The sequence below is a fragment of the Nesoenas mayeri genome, assembly GCF_963082525.1.
Source record: "Nesoenas mayeri genome assembly, chromosome: 1".
Lineage (NCBI taxonomy): Eukaryota > Metazoa > Chordata > Aves > Columbiformes > Columbidae > Nesoenas > Nesoenas mayeri.
The window spans coordinates 83,328,113-83,344,773 of record NC_137541.1 but is presented as its reverse complement, the minus strand read 5'-3'; the positions used below and the strand labels follow the sequence as shown (position 1 = coordinate 83,344,773).

Below are 16,661 nucleotides of genomic sequence, written 5' to 3'. Positions count from 1 at the left end.
CATGTCCCTGATGCAGTGAAGTGTGCCAACCTCCTCTAGCAGCTCCTTTGCTTATTTGCCACAGATCGTCTACCAGTACAGACTTCGTGCAGGTAAGGAGGCAATGTCCTACTTCCCAGTCTCAGCAAGAGGCTGCAGGTGCTCCCTGCACTCCCTGAGACCTATAGAGCTGCATGCATCCATCCATCAGGAACTCAATCTAATTTGAGGTCTCTGATGTGTCTTCAATATTTCTCTTCGGTATACTTCTCACTCAATTGTTCCTCTGTCTTCCATTCTTGGATTGAATTTCTGAAGGCTACACTGGCAAGATTTAACTGGCAGATAGAAATCTTCTGTTTAGGTATATGTCCACAAGCTATTATTAGAGTAATGGAAATAGATCCTGTTTGTTGTGTGGTTTGTGAAAAGTGCCACTGATTTCACATTGCTGGCCTTTTTGCATCCTAGTCTTTAAGATCCCATCTTATTGGGTCACATAAATTTAAGATAGTAGTGTCATCTTTAGAACTGGTCTACAGTCAACTTTTTGGTGGCAAATATGGTCCACCGTGTATTTTGAATTCTTTCCAGGAGTGTACTTACTGGAGGATATTGAGCTATACATTTTCATTAATGCAGCCTGTGCATTTAAGTAACATGCCAGGGGTTCAAGAAATTACTTGACTTCTCATGTCAGTTGAGTAGCTGTTCTGTTGGCATCTGTGTTCAAATATGCAAGAGAACAAAAGACCTAACTTAGTAATTAGATATTTTCCATGTGTGCAACCCTCATAAATGCACTAAATTGATGCATTAATGAAGATCATCACTGTACAGATAGCTAATATGAGCTCTGTATAGAACATATCTATGTAAGATTCTAAGGGACACAGAGGTTTTGAGTACAGGTGATATCTTTGGCACTTAACCAGATAATACAATCTCCTGAGGAAAGGCAGAGGAATACAGTTGTAAGCAAGTGGGAGAGGGATAAATAACTTGAAAAATCAAAGAAAATAACAACAACAACAATAATAATAATAGTTACTGAAATAAAAAAAAAAATTACCTCATGAATTCCAAAGTGAGCGTAGGAATCAAAATAATAATCTCTGGATGTCATCTCTTCTGGACTGATGAGCTTTGCCATCTTGCCTCGGCCTGGGCAGCTTGGTTGCAATGGAACATGTATAACAGATTGAACTGGCTTTGGAACAACAGCAGGCTGAGGAGGCTGGGATGGGATAGGGCAAACCTAGGAGAACATGGAAAATTTTTAAGAGGGATCATTAAAAGCAAACATCTTTCTCTATGTCTAGCATAGTGATATTATTGTGACTATCTAGGAGATAGTAAGACCAAAGACACATGGGATATCACAAATGAAATTTAGGCTGCCTTCTGTTCCTGGCTCTTTAATTTATTTACTGTCTTGGAAAATTTCCTTAATGGCGTTTTCCTTGATATTCCTCTGTAGATACTTACATCAGTGCAAAGTAACAGCATATTATTGGTGTTGGCTGAAGTGTGTGACTCCAAACATTAACACAAGGCAGTTAAGAGATAGGTTTTCTTCTTTAGTGTCTTTTTCTGTCAAACTGCTACAGCTTTGTGAGAGGTAAGTTGTAATAAATAAAAAGTTCTCCTGCAAAGAAGAGCTCATAATTAAATGATTTTGGACACAGTGTTGCCAACAAGAAGGACAGGACTCACAATGGATTCTTAATTGTCAGGTAACGTTTCTGACTGTGTTGATGAGATAGGTATAAGAATGCTCACAGTATCTGAAAGTATCTGATGTTGAGAGTCAGCATGTCCAGAAAGCACTGTAGGGAGCCATGAGGGATATATGATCCCCTAATTTAGTTTCCCAGTGTTGGAAGATGCAGGAGCTATGTGCTACCAACACCCCCTGGCCCATTGCACTTCATTTTTCCTTGTATATTGCATCTCCAATACCATAGAGCCAGAATGCTCACATCCCCTTGACTCAGACACCTGTAGGACCTAAGGCAGAAGACAGAATGTTTCACAAACATGGTTTGGCCCATAAGTATATCTACATCTTTCATCCCTAACATGAAGCAAAATGCTGAAAACTGAGAAAGACTGAGTGAGATGCTACAGCTTCACGTGTCATCAAGAGCTTCATATATTAAGAAAGACAATCCTACCTAAAATACATCATCTCCTCTTGGACTTTTAAAAAAATTTTTGGACTTAGTAGTTTCCCAGTGGGGACTAGATTTGCCTGAGCCTCTCCTAGCTACTTCCATGAAGTTCACTGTCTCCTATAGCTTGATACTGTGAGCCATTAATCCCTTGTACTCTCTCTGAATAGCATCAATTAACCTAGTTCTAGCACCAATTAGCTTAGTTCAGCTTACTTCAATATACGTATTAAAAAAAATCACCACACACAAAAACGCCCACATTTTTTCCCTTCTTCATTTAAAGATTTAAATGTGTCATCTTTAGATGGTATCTTTGGTCCATCTATGAAACATGAATACTAGTGGTTTATGTTTCTGTAACACCTTTCATCCACAGAGATCCACACTACTATCTTAAATTTATGTGACCCAATAAGATGGGATCTTAAAGACTAGGATGCAAAAAGGCCAGCAATGTGAAATCAGTGGCACTTTTCCCTCCAACTGAGAGAGAATGTAGAGGGTATACAAAACAGGGCACCCTGTGATTTTGCCTTCATGACCATAGAGAAGACATGAGGAGGTGGGATGGGAAACCTACCTCAGTGCTAGAGGCACAGGTACATGAGTTGAAAGGAAAGACAACTTCTAGCAGAGATTATGCCAGGAAAAATGCTGTCCCAGTTTCCTGTGGGCAGTTCTGCAGATATAGTAGAAGAGCTGATTTTGCTTCTGACCCTCTTGAAGGGACTTCTGATTCGTTCTTGCAAAAAGGGGGCAATGAGTACCACAACCAGGACTAGAGGGGCCCTGCCTCCAGCCAGGTGAAGGAGAGGAGTAACTGGTTTTATTGGACTGTGTGGATTCAATGGCCTGGAATGTCAGAGCCACAAGAGTGCAAGACTCTAGTGGACACTGGGGCCCAATGTACTCTAATTCCATCAAACTCTGAAGGAGCAGAATCCATCAGCATTTCTGGAGTGACTGGGGAATCCCAACAGTTGACTGTATTAGGTGCTGAATCATAGAATCATTTTGGTTGGAAGAGACCCTCAAGATAATTGAGTCCAATAAGAACCTAACTCTAGAAATTAAGCATGTCCCTAAGAACCTTGCCTAAATGCCTTTTAAACACCTCCAGGGATTGTGACTCCACCACTTCCCTATGCAGCCTGTTCTAATGCCTGACAATGTTTCCATGAAGAAAGTTTTCTTAATATCCAATCTAAGCCTCCCCTGGTGCAACTTGAGGCCATTTTTTCTTTTCCTATCACTTGATACTTTGGAGAAGAGACCGACAGCCTTCATGCTACAACTTCCTTTCAGGCAGTTGTAGACAGCAAGAAGGTCTCCCCTCAGCCTCCTTTTCTCAAGGCTAAACAGCCCCAGTTCCCTCAACCACTCCTCATAAGACTTGTGCTTCAGGCCCCTCACCAGCTTAGTCGCCCCCCTCTGTACTCTCTCCTGTACTTCACTATCTTTCCTATAGTGAGGGGCCCAAAACTGAAAACAATATTCAAGGTGGGGCCTCATCAGTGCCAAGTACAGTGGCATGATCACTTCTCTAGTCCTGCTGGCCACACTATTCCTGACACAAGCCAGCATGATGTTGGCCTTTTTGGCCACCTGGGCACACTGCTGGCTCATATTCAGCTGGCTGTTAATCAATGCCCCCAGATCCCTTTCTTCCAGGCCGCTTTCCAGCCACTCTTCCCTAAGCCTGTAGTGTTGCCTGGCGTTGTTGTCACCCACATGCAGGACCTGACACTTGGCCTTGTTAATCCTCATACAACTGGCCTCGGCCCAGCAATCCAAATGCCTCTGTATGGCCTTCCTACCCTCCAGCAGATCAACACACCCACCCAATTTGGTGTCATCTGCAAACTTACTAAGTGTGCACTCAGTCCCCTCATCCAGGGAGGATGAGTCTGACTGAGGTGAGTCTGACTGGAAAGGACTGGGAAAAGCACCCTGTTGTGACTGACCCAGATGCCCCATACATCCTTGTTACAGACTGCCTCAGAAAAGGGTAGTTTAAGACACAAAAGGGTACTGGTGGGCTTTTGGCATAGCAGCTGTGGAGACAGAGGACATCAAACAGCTATCTACCTTGCCCAGTCTCTCAGAGGACCCTTCTGTTGTAGGACTGGTGAGGGTCAAAGACCAACAGGTGCCAATTGCTACCACAACAGTGCACTGGCGGTAATATCACACTAATCGAGACTCTTTGATTTCTGTCCATAAGTTGATTCGTCAACTGGAGAGCCAAGGAGTGATCAGTAGGTCACTCACCCTTTAACAGTCCCATATGGCCATTGAGGAAGCCCAGTGGAGAGGGGAGATTAACAGTAGACTATCGCAGCCTGAATGAAGTCACACCACCATTAAGTGCTGCTGTGCTGGACATGGTAAAGCTCCAGAATGAACTGGAGTCCAAGGTAGCCAAGTGGTATGTGACAACTGACATTGTTAATGCATTTTTCTCTATTCCTTTGGCAGCAGAGTGCAGCCCACAGTTGGCTTTAACCTGGAGGGGCATCCAGTACACCAGGAACTGACAGCCCAGGGGTGGAAACAGAGCTCCACCGTTCGTCACGGACTGATCCAGACTGCACCGGAGCAGAGCAAACCTCCAGAACACCTGCAGTACATTGACAACTTCATCATGTGGGGTGACACAGCAGAAGAAGTTTTAGAGAAAGGTAAGAGGATAATCCAGATTCTTCTGGAAGCCAGTTATGCTATAAAACAAAGTAAGGCCAAGGGATCTGCACAGGACATCCAGTTTTTAGGAGTAAGATGGCAGGTCCTTGAATTCCAATGGGTGCGGTCAACAAAATAGCAGCTGTGTCTGCACCAACTAATAAAAAGGAACCGTAGACTTTCTTGGAGATTGTGGGTTTTGGAGAATGCACATTCTAAGTTGCAGTCAGATTGTGAGCCCTCTCTGTCAAGTGACCTGGAAGAAGAATGATTTTAAGTTAGTCCCCAAGCAGCAGCAAGCCTTTGAAAAAATTAAGCAGGAGATAGTCCGTGCCATGGCTCCTGCGCCAGTCCAGTCAGGACAAGATGTTAAAAATGTGCTCTACACTGCAGCTGGGGAGAATGGCCTTTGGCAGAAAACACCAGGGCAGACTCAAGGTTATCCTCTGGGGTTTTAGAGTTGGGGATACAGAGGATCTGAGGCCTGCTACACTCCAACTGAAAAGGAGATATTGGCAGCATACAAAAGGGTTCGAACTGCTTCTGAAGTGGTTGGTACTGAAGCACAGTTCCTCCTGGCACCTCAGCTGCTGGTGTTGGGCTGGATGTCCAAAGGGAAGGTCTCCTCTACTCATCATGCAGCTGATGCCATGTGGGGTAAGTGGGTCTCATTGATCATGCAACAGACTTGAATGGAGAACCTTGATTGCCCAGAGTTTCTTAGAAGCGATCACAGACTGGCCAGAGGGTAAAGATTTCAGAGTATTGCCAGAAAAGGAGGTGACGCATGCTGAAGAGGCCCCACTGTGTAATAAGTTACCTGAGGATGAGAAGCAATATGCCCTATTCACTGGTGGATCCTGTCATATTGTGGGAAAGTATCGGAAATGGAAAGCTGCTGTATGGAGTCCCACATGGCGAGTCGCAGAAGCCACTGAAGTACAAAGTGAGTTAAGCCAGTTTGCAGAGGTAAAAGCAAACCAGCTGGCTTTAGACATTGCTGAATGAGAAAAAGGGCCTGTCCTTTATCTCTATGCTGATTCATGGGTGGTGGCAAATGCCCTGTGGAAGTGGTTACAGCAGTGGAAGAGAAGCAACTGGCAGCACAAAGGCAAATCCATCTGAGCTGCAGAATTGTGGCAAGACATTGCTGCCCAGCTAGAGAACTTGCCTGTAAAAATGTGCCACATAGATGCCCATGTGCCTAAAAGTCAGTCCGCTGAAGAATATCAAAACAACCATCAGGTGGATCAAGCTGTCAAGATTAAAGTGTTTCAGGTAGATTTGGACTGGCAACACAAAAGTGAATTATTTATAGCTCAGGTGGCCCATGATGCCTCAAGTCATCAAGGAAGGGATGCAACATATAGATGGGCTCATGATTGAAGGGTGGACTTGACCGTGGACACTAGTGCAGAGGTAATTCACAATTGTGAAACATGCACTACAATCAAGCAAGCCAGGTGGCTAAAGCCTGTGTGGTATGGGGGCTGATGGCTGAAGTATAAATGCAGGGAGGCCTGGAAGATTGACTGTATTACACACCCACAAACCCGACATGGCAAGTGCTATGGAAGCAAAGACCAGATGGCTGGAAACATTTGCTGTGCCCCATGCCACTGTCCAAAACACCATCCTGGGCCTTGAAAAGCAAGCCCTCTTTTGACATGCCACCCTAGAGAGAATTGAGTCAGACAATGGGACTCATTTCTGGAACAACCTCATAGACATTTGGGCCAAAGAGCATGGCATTGAGTGGGTATATCACATCCCCTTTCATGCACCAGCCTTCAGGAAAATCGAACAGCACAATGGACTGTTAAAGACTACACTAAGATCAATGGGTGTTGGAACTTTTAGAAACTGGGATTCAAATTCAGTAAAGGCCACCTGATGAGTTAACACCAGAGGATCTTCCAATTGAGCTGGCCCTGCTCCACACACCGTAGTAGGAGATAAAGTCCCTGTGATGCGAATCAAGGACGTGTTGAGGAAAACAGTCAGTGTTACTCCTGCTTTGGGCAAAGGCAAACCCATCCATGGGATTGCTTTTGCTCAGGGACCTGGGTGCACTTGGTGGGTAATGCTAAGGGATGGAGGAGTCCAATGTGTACCTCAGGGGGATTTGATTCTGGGTGAGCATACTCCCATGATGTGAATTGTATGATAGTAATTGCTGCTTAATACAATATCCAGTAAGTGTCTTTTAGGTTAATGAAGAATGGAACCAGAGCTGTCTCCAACAACTGGTATCCAGCCTTCTCCTTGAGATCAATGCCTTTGACATGCAAACCGTGAGCACAAACTACACGTTCCAGCAGCATGCAGTAATACAACGGTCCAACATGGCACTCCATCTTTCCTGCCTGTCCTGGTAGACAGAGTCCAAAATCACAGACTCAGTGAACATTTCAAAGGAATGAGACTATGCCATAAACTAAGGGATAAAATATCTGTGTGTATATGTGTATACATATATATGCACATATGTATTTAGGGTGGTAGGTAGTTGAAGCATATGGGTACATGTAAGACCTGAGCATGACATAAATAATATAGAATACGGGATGGAATGTGCTGGATCGGTCAAGATGGGATTCATTTCTACATTGCCAGGACATCCAGGTATTCAATACCTTATAAGGTCAGGCTCAAGTATAAAGGCGAGAAGCCAGGGGTATGGCCTGGGTCAGCTCCTTCTTGACCACATGGTTTGATGCTTTTGTATTTCTAGCATGAGTTGCAGTTCGGGGCAGGGGGGGAGTGGTTTCAGCGTGAGCTGTGGCCAAGGCAACAGGAGAGTTTTAGCATGACCTGCGGTGGGAGCCTGCTTACTGCTGCGGCGGAGCTGCCATGTGGTGGGACCGCAGCATGGATCCAGTTGTTCCATATAACCATTGCTTTTGCAGGTTCTTTCATTATTGCTGTTGTAACTGCTTATTCTTTTTTTAATTTGGTGTTCTGTTAAACTGTTTTTATCCCAACTCACAAGTTTCACCTTTGTTTTCTGATTCTTCTTCCCATCCTACCAGGAGTGGGGGAAGGTTTTAGCTGCTGACTGGGGGGCTCTGGAGCTTAACTATGACAGTTATAAATTTGGGTTTATAGATTTGTACACACAATAGGAACAGAATCTGTTTTCATGATATTAAAAACCGCACACCGTGAGAAGAACACAACAAGCCACTCTGTAATGAAAAGCTTTTGAAGCTACATGTAACTGAATTGGACTGAATGATAGGACAGGAGATGACAGAATGTAAGGAAGGGAGTACATTTAAATGTCTGTAGCATTTATAAAAGCCTAAATGGTTCTAGACCATTCTATGTGCCCGCGCAGGTAATAAAAATGCTCTTCATCCAACCTATCCTCTTGACTGCTTGCTTGCTGCACATTACAGTGCAGCTTGAGTACAGCAGAAAAAAGCAGATGATAAATTGTAGTTATGGATGTTGACATTTAAATTGTGTTCTTTTTTATAAAGTTGGAGATTTTGCAATGCGTGTTAAGTAGAAGGTCCAGTACAGGGCATTAACAGTCCTAGCTCAGCATAGAGCAAAAGGAAATAAAGGATAAATGTTATTACTGTAATAATAACTAAAATTTACTCTTTGCAAAGTACCTCATGGAAGGATAGAGAAGAATTATTTTAAAAGTGCTGAAAGGCACCTTTCTTCAGGATAAGGTTACATTTTTATTATCTTTGGCATGTGATAGACTTAATGTCTGTTATTGGTTTAGATTTAATGTCACACACCTAACTGCAACACATTGGTTTACAAGATCCCTGTTACAAGGAGCAGCTGGAGAAATGCCTTGTGCTTTCACCTGTACTTTGTTGTGCAGAGCAGATGGTCTGTCACTAGAGTCTGTTGCCCATCTGCTTGTATGAAGCCCTCTAAGTGTCATGAGGAGTGAGCTAAGTTGCACGGTGAGGAGTTGAGTCTCAAGTGCTGGCCAAAGTCTGAAACCTGCTTCTATTGAAGTCAGAGTTTCACAGCTTCAGCTCAGTGGGGTATCATATTGTAGAGCCATTGCCCTTTGGTGGATAATATTAAAAGTGAAGTACAGCTGGTAGATGGCTAAATTCATTCTTCATTTAATGGAGTAGAGACTAAGTTACTACAATCAATAATCTGAAAATGAATCCCCGCATATAGCTATGCTGTTCCCTCCAAATATACATCATAGAATTTGTTACAGTATAATGGTCTCTGTCACAAGAGTCAAGAATCTGAAAGGTAAAGAATTAAATATTAAATATGAGTTTTAAAACTCATGAAGGAGGTAAGATGTGCTGTTCTGAGGCGTGATGTTCTATGATTTCGTTTCAATTCTTCAGTGCAATCAGGAATGGAAGAGGTGGATGTACTCAAGCACCCTGGTTATTTTGACATGTATAAGTAAAACTGGCAGGCTGCAAAATACAGGCCAGACCATCAGGACTGTAATGTTTCTGAGAGACATTTCAGACTTCGCAGTGTTTTCTGGCTTATCACCATATATATTAGGACAGTTAGGAACAGCATACTTTCTAATACAGCTCTTCCAAATTTGGTGCTGTCCTGGTTTTGTTAAAAACAAGTTTCTCTTTCAGTGAATTTTGCCTGTCAGCTACAGCCTTCGTATTAACTGCATTTTCCTGGAGAACCAGACACATGTTTTGGTAAAACCTAGCAATGGAATGCAAACTTATTGATAAGCATGGATGGACATCTCGCGAGAGGGTCGACGAGAAACAAGTGACCAAGAAACTGACCAACTGTGTATAACATTCCATTCACGTGAATACTTCATATAAAATGGGAGATCACGAGGATCTCGCCCCTTTTTTTCCCTATGGCCGACATTAGGAGAGGACCTTGCTAGTCGTCCCTGCGAACTGAGGCCTAGTGAGAGACTGAATCCAGCTCTGGTTGGCTGTGGAGTCTAATCCAGGACTTTGGGTGCTGGCTCTGCAGTTGCTGAGACTTTCAAGATTGGTTTTGTATATTTTGTATTATTTTCTCTATTCTTATTAGTAGCATTAGTAAAACATCTTTAATTTTTTTAACTCTCTTCTCTCTGTCCTTCTTTTTCTCTCCCGATCACCTGTCCTGAGTGGAAGGGAGGAGAGGGAGGGGCAAAAGGGGGGAGTAGGGGGGAAGAGGGGGTTAACAATACATCTGCCAGGGTTTTATTGTCACCCCGCAATCTTAACCCTCGACAGGTGCCTTGCTAATCAGTATGGGCCTTTTGGTTGTTGTATGTTCTTCTGTTCCAGAATCCAGTCTGGAAAGTTGGTTCTGATATGTAGATCACAGAGGAGCACAAACTGCAACCAGCAGCCTCATAAGGCCAGCAGCTCTCCCAGACTGCAGCATCTGGTCTTGTAAAGATTTACAGCTATGTCTGACATGGTAACACTGCACATTCCTGCTTTGCACTAGGGCATCCCATCCCTTTTAAAGATTCATGAAAAACAAATAAAACCAAATGATGAAAAAAAAATTCTTCCTATTGGTTTAAGCCTCTCCTTTTCTGACCAAAGATGGTGAGAATTTAATTTAATTTAATCATTCTTCATTCCTTTGGTAGAAGCTGAGACATTACAGCAGTGAAAAACAGGAAGGTGCCTTAACGAGTGGTCCTCACCCTGTTTATGTTGACTGGGTGAAATTCTGATATCATAATGGGAATTTAAAATTAAAAACTGAGGTCAACTGTGAGAGCTAAGAATGTTATTCCCAGTCATATGTTACATATTTGGTATTAGTTCTATCAAAATTTGAAGTGCACCTAATAGCCATTGAAGGCCAGGGAGCACTGAAATTGACTGATCACCGTGGAATACTATTCCTTCTCTTCCATTCAGTTATCCAGATTTTCCTTCTGAGATTTCTGGTTTTCAGGAGTTTTGACAGATCTCTTCTCTTTGCAGCACTACATCCAGAGGTCTCTAAACCAAAGCAATCAAGATGTACAGATACAAGACGGGGAAACAGCCTGTTGTTCTGACAGGGCTATTAAAGGCTTAGCTTTTGTGTTAGTTCAGAGGGAAAGTTTGAGGTATGTCTATTACTTGCCTATTTTTGAAAGTCACACAAGAGAAGAATCTGATAGCAGCATTTTCCATTTGAATGAGGCCATAGCCTCTGGGAAATAAAGCCATTTTCCAAGTTTAGTGTCATTTTATTTCTGATTTGCCTTTCAAGGAGTTTCATAAGGGGAATGCATCAGGTCTTCCAGCTGATTTTAAAATATTGCTCACAAACTCAAGTAATCTAAAAATAAACTGTACCAATTTGATTCTTGGACATTCATTGCAATCTCTGTATTTGGTAGTGAAAACTGTTAACATTAAATGCTTACTACTTGCACTGATACTTGTATTTTAATATCCCATCAGGCAAGTATGCCTATACTAACGATACTCAGCTACGTTCAGCTGCTCACGGGCCAAACTCATACTACCACTTCCAACTCTCATGATCAGGTTTGGCATAGCAGAATGAGAAGGTTGCTGGAATAGCACTGACTTAAACTACAGTTAGTCTTTCCCTTCCCCTTGTATTCTGCAATACAAGTAGTCAAATAGCACCAGTCTTGCCTCATTTTTTGAGACACGACATAAACCCTCAGATTTATGTGTGACTATGAGTGGAGTCCTCGGGTCCTCTCAATCCAGCACTAGTTCTAGGCAACCTGGGTATTGTGAGGCAGTAGCTGGAACAAGGATAATAGTTCTTCCTGTGTGCACATGTACACTGATAATTCAGGGTTCCTGGTGGGTGATGTTCTCTGCTGCTTGGGTAGATTTGGCACTTTACAAACAATTATGATGAATAAATTGTTCCATGCTATGTTTCCCTGGGAGTAGCTCAAACTCTGTGTTGTTATTTAGCAAGTCATGTTTCAGTTCTGAAGAGAAGCTGCTAAATGAATGTATACTGTGATTAAGTTATATAAGACATACCCATCATTAACCAATTGACATGATAAATGCTTTCTGATCACCTGCAAAATGAGGGGATATTTTTCAAGTTTTAGATCCTTCTGCACGGCAAGAGGGAGACAGAAGATTAAGTAATACATTGTTTGGAAGCAGAGTGCTTAGTTTAGATATAACTAATGATTAATAGATGTACTGAAAGTAAGAAACAATCAATTATAACCAATTTTAAAAATTATTTCTTAGTATAGCTATATTGTATGTTAAAAAAGTCTTAAAACGGTAATATGTAATAATAGTGTGAATATAAGCAACGCAAGAGTGTCCAGTCATTGGAGCACTTATGGAGAATGATCCCCAGAGCTCCCCAGTGCTGTCAATAAAGAATGCCTGCTTAACAGTATAATTGACTCTGCTGTTAAGTTTATTTCTCCATTTCAGTTCCTTTTTCTCCTGTAATGTCAGGCTCAGAAAATAATGATAATTTTTTAGGACTGCCTTCACACAGACTAGTTGGACTAGTTGGGAGGCGGATCTTGGTTTCTCATTATTCTGCCCCTTCCCTTCTCTGTGTATCATCAGTGTCACCTTAATACTTCTTTTCTACAGTATAGCTCACAGTGTACATAGACTGTGCAGGGAAATAAAAAGACCCTCCCCCTTTCACTCATCTGCAGAGTCCAAATTTCAGTGTACAAGACCCTATAAAAAAAGCCTTCATAATGTGTGGCGTGTCACCCCCCTTGGTGATATAACTCCACATAAATTCTGAATTACAGATTATTTATTGTCACAGCTAAGAAGCCATGAATGGTGCATAGGAATCTATAGCCAGAATGTAAGGGGCCTGTTAACAAGTGATAAATAGTTGTATTTTAAGGATGACTAGGTAATTCAGCTCTTTTTTGAAATAAAATTCTTTTTAAGGACACGGTCATTTTCTGAGTTATGAAACCCTAGCTCTTTTAGCAGTTGTTTTCACTTTGTGATCAACTATATACCAGTGAAGTTGTGCTACAGTTATCTGGAACAGTGAGCAGAGATGTAAATGTGACTGATGGTTTTAATTGATCTCCAAGTGAAGAGAGATATGTCCCAGATTACTTTAAAACTCCTCACATCACAAGGCACAGCTTGTTGTAGAAATAGCAACAGAAGTTACAGGAGCCTGTACTGAAAACATAAAAGTTGAACGCAGTGAAGAGGAAGAGTGTGTCGCAGATCATTGCATAAAGAGTTACAAAGCTACAATGCCAGAGATGTGTGAACTTTCTATTATGATGTTCTTGTTGGTTGCTACTATAATCGCTGCTGCATAAGAATAATGGTTCCAGTAATGTACAAATAAACCAGAAGTGATATACCCCTTTGTGAGAAACTTCTCAAGATGGACACAAAAGAAACTGGATGATTGGGTAGTGAGGTGGACTGTGAACTGGCTGAAGGAAAGAAGCCAGAGAGTTGTGGTCAATGAGGCAGAGTCTAGTTGGAGGCTTGTATCTAGTGAGTCCCTCAAGGGTCGATACTGGGACCAGTACTATTCAACATATTCATCAATGATGTGGATGAGGGAATAGAGTGACTGTCAGCAAGTTTGCTGATGACACCAAACTGGGAGGAGTGGCTGACATGCCAGAAGGCTGTGCTGCCATCTAGCAAGACCTCGACAGACTGGAAAGTTGGGCACGGAAAAAATTAATGAAATATAACAAGGGCATGTGTAGAGTCTTGCATGTCAGCTAGAACAACCCCAGGTACTAGTAAAAGTTGAGTAATGACCTGTTAGAGAGCAGTGTAGGGGAAAGGGACTTTCCTGGTGGACAGCAGGATGACCATGAGCCGGCACTGTGCCCTTGTGGCCAAGAAGGCCAATGGCATCCTAGGGTATATTAGAAAAGGTGTAGTTAGTAGGTCGAGAGAGGTTCTCCTTCCTCTCTACTCCGCCCTGGTGATACCACATCTGGAATATTGTGTCCAGTTCTGGGCCCCTCAGTTCCAGAAGGACAGGGAACTGCTGGAGAGAGTCCAGTGCAGAGCCACAAAGACGATTAAGGGAGTGGAACATCTTCCTTATCGGGAAAGGCTGAAGTAGCTGGATCTCCTTAACTTGGAGGAGACTGAGGGGTGACCTCATTAATGTTTATAAATATGTAAAGGGTGTCAGGAGGATGGAGTCAGGGTCTTCTCAGTGATAACCAATGATAAGACAAGGGGCAAAGGGTGTAAACTGGAACATAGAAGGTTCCACTTAAATATGAGAAGAAACTTCTCTACAGTGAGGGTGACAGAGCTGCCAAGGGAGTTTGTGGAGTCTCCTTCTCTGGAGACATTCAAAACCTGCCTGTACACATTCTTGTGTAACTTGATCTAGGTGTTCCTGCTCCAGCAGGGGATTTGACTAGATGATCTTTTGAAGTCCCTTCCAGTCCCTAACATTCTGTGATGCAGTGGCAAAATGGAAAGCGAACAAAAATACTTTGGTACTTTAAAACTAGTTTACATCACCTTGGCAAATGCATGAAATGTGTTGAGAAAAAGGAGGGGGCTACCGCTCCCATTATCAATGTTCATTATATGTTTCTTGTAGGGGAAGTTCTTGTGCCACTGAACAGCCTCTTCCCCACCTCATCATCATCTTGACTGATTCCCTGGTGACACAGGGAACAAGAACCAGAAACTGACAGTCAACTATAAAACGAGTTACTTTGGGGGTCTTTGTCAGTATCAGGCAGTAAGCTGAAATTCACATAAAAAAGTAGAGCGTTGCTATTTTTAGAGGCTAATTATTTTCAAAAAAATAACCAGAGAGTTCTGTCTGTACAAATTATTTTCTAAAATTAGCAGAAAAGTTAATGGAAGCGCTCCTCTGCTTAGCAAATTTCTAATTACCTGATCCCTGAATGTCACTTCACATCTGATAACCTAGTCATTCTCTTCCACTCTTACTTAGCTTCACAGATGTTTCACAAAAGTTCTAGGAAGACATTCTTTGTTGAGCTGTATTATGAGAGAGATGAAAAAGTTTCCAATTGATCACCTACTCCATGTCTTAGTCAAGCTTTTGATCTACACTTCAGTGTTTTTTCAGAGGTACTTCAGCTCTAGAGAAGGTCTCTGCCTAAGAAGTATCCACGTTCATCTGATACCTCTATTTCTAATTATTAGACTGTGTTTTAAGGAATTATAGAATTCAGAGTTTAGGAGAATATTAAGGTAGCAACCTTTAAAAATTAACCAACCTTGTAACCACAGAATCTTTGTATAAGCAGACCTTGTAACCATAGAATCTTTGCACTTAGTAATCATACCCTATTTTTAAAACTGACATAGTTTTATGACATAGTCTTTTAAAACAGGTAACTGAGAAGTAACTCAGAAACATGTGAATATTACTTAGCATTGCTTAAAAAGATAGCTTGTGTTAGAATAGGCATGGAATATGTTAATGGTTGTCAAGAACTGTAATGAATAAATAATTTTTCTGTCAATATAAACCATGTATGACCAACTAGTCAGTGGCAGACCTATGGAGGAACACCCCCATTTTGGCCCTGGTGCTAAATAAGAAATGCTACTTTTAAAACCTTAAAACATGGCTTTAAGAGTCCATTACTTTGCCCGATTTTATGGTATCAATCCATTATTACTTTTTAACCTCTGCAAGATAAATGAGGACAAAAGGACTAAAACATAGAAATAGCAATTCCTGAGTTTAAGTGCCAGAGAAAATTAGGACACTGATTTACACAGTTCAGTGAAGCTTCAGAACTGCCAGAAAACAGGCACCAACACTAACAACAGTCATTTGACACTTCAATTTGCCAATTAGCAAAAAAAATTTTGTTTCCCTGCACAGAGTAAAGACACTCTACCACTTTAGAACCATAGCTCACTGGGTCTTAATGTGTTACAGCACAATTTTTTTCTCTCGATCACCTGCAATAACCAGGCTGGCAGGTTGTTTTTGTCCTCTGTGTTGATCTTAAGTACATCTCATTGTGTAACTTCGAAGGAGTCAGCCATCTCTTGGTGTGGGTTATCAGTCTTGCATCCTCCTGTGACTGACTGAACTAGACGTGCAATCTGACTCTGAATTAAGCCCTAAAATGGAAGAAGTCTGACTAGAGATGGACAAGGGCGGTGTGCCCATAAAAACTCAGAGAATAATGCAGACTGACCACGGCTGTTGCAAAGAAGCTGACTTTATCTCAACACAAAAGGGACTAGATGGTGACTTTTGTTTCAGATAAGCAGCTATCGAACTGGTGGTTTAAATATTTCTCCCTGAGTTCATTACGAGAGCGTGAATGTTCCTGAGTAAGCTAGACTTGTATGTGGGAAGTCATTACATGGCTCAGCACAACATAATGTACAAAATGTAAACAACTAACAATAATTTCCATGGCAGCAATGGGCTTGAGCTGCCTTCAATTCATGTATTCCTCCCCTGTGACTGGGGACACCCAATGTCATGACAGTGAGCACATTACACTGGTATTATGATTGAACTGCAATTGCAATTCCTACATTTTGCTAAGTGTAACTTAAATTTGTATGGTGTCTTCAGTGTATTTTGTATTACCTTATTGAATCAGAAATCCCATGTAACATCAACTTTTTTCAAATAAGACATTAATAAAAATTTTTATATTTAACTGTACACTCTTCATGTATGCAATATCTAAAATAAACTGGCTAAGGGAATATTGGACTCTTAACACCTATCTGCAACTGGTATTTTCATTTGTAATCAGAGTAAAACTCCTGTCAAGGCATTCAAGTTTTATTTTTATAAGACTTAAAGGGTCTAATTGTAAACAAATCATTGGGGAGAAAACTGGCAGAAAGCCTTTAACTTGTGCTCAGGAGTCCCAGCTGCTAAAACAAAAAT

At 41.8% G+C, this 16,661-nt stretch overlaps 1 protein-coding gene across 1 annotated transcript in view; it reads right to left on the bottom strand.

Annotated features, from left to right (window-relative positions):
* PRMT8 (protein arginine methyltransferase 8) overlaps positions 1–16,661 on the bottom strand; it is a gene marked incomplete at its 3' end in the record, with an annotated part of 87,397 nt that overhangs the window by 45,411 nt on the left and 25,325 nt on the right. The window contains exon 3 of the mRNA XM_080350425.1: positions 1,052–1,237. Coding sequence (XP_080206551.1) covers positions 1,052–1,237 — 186 coding nt within the window. The remainder of the gene's footprint in view (positions 1–1,051; positions 1,238–16,661) is intronic.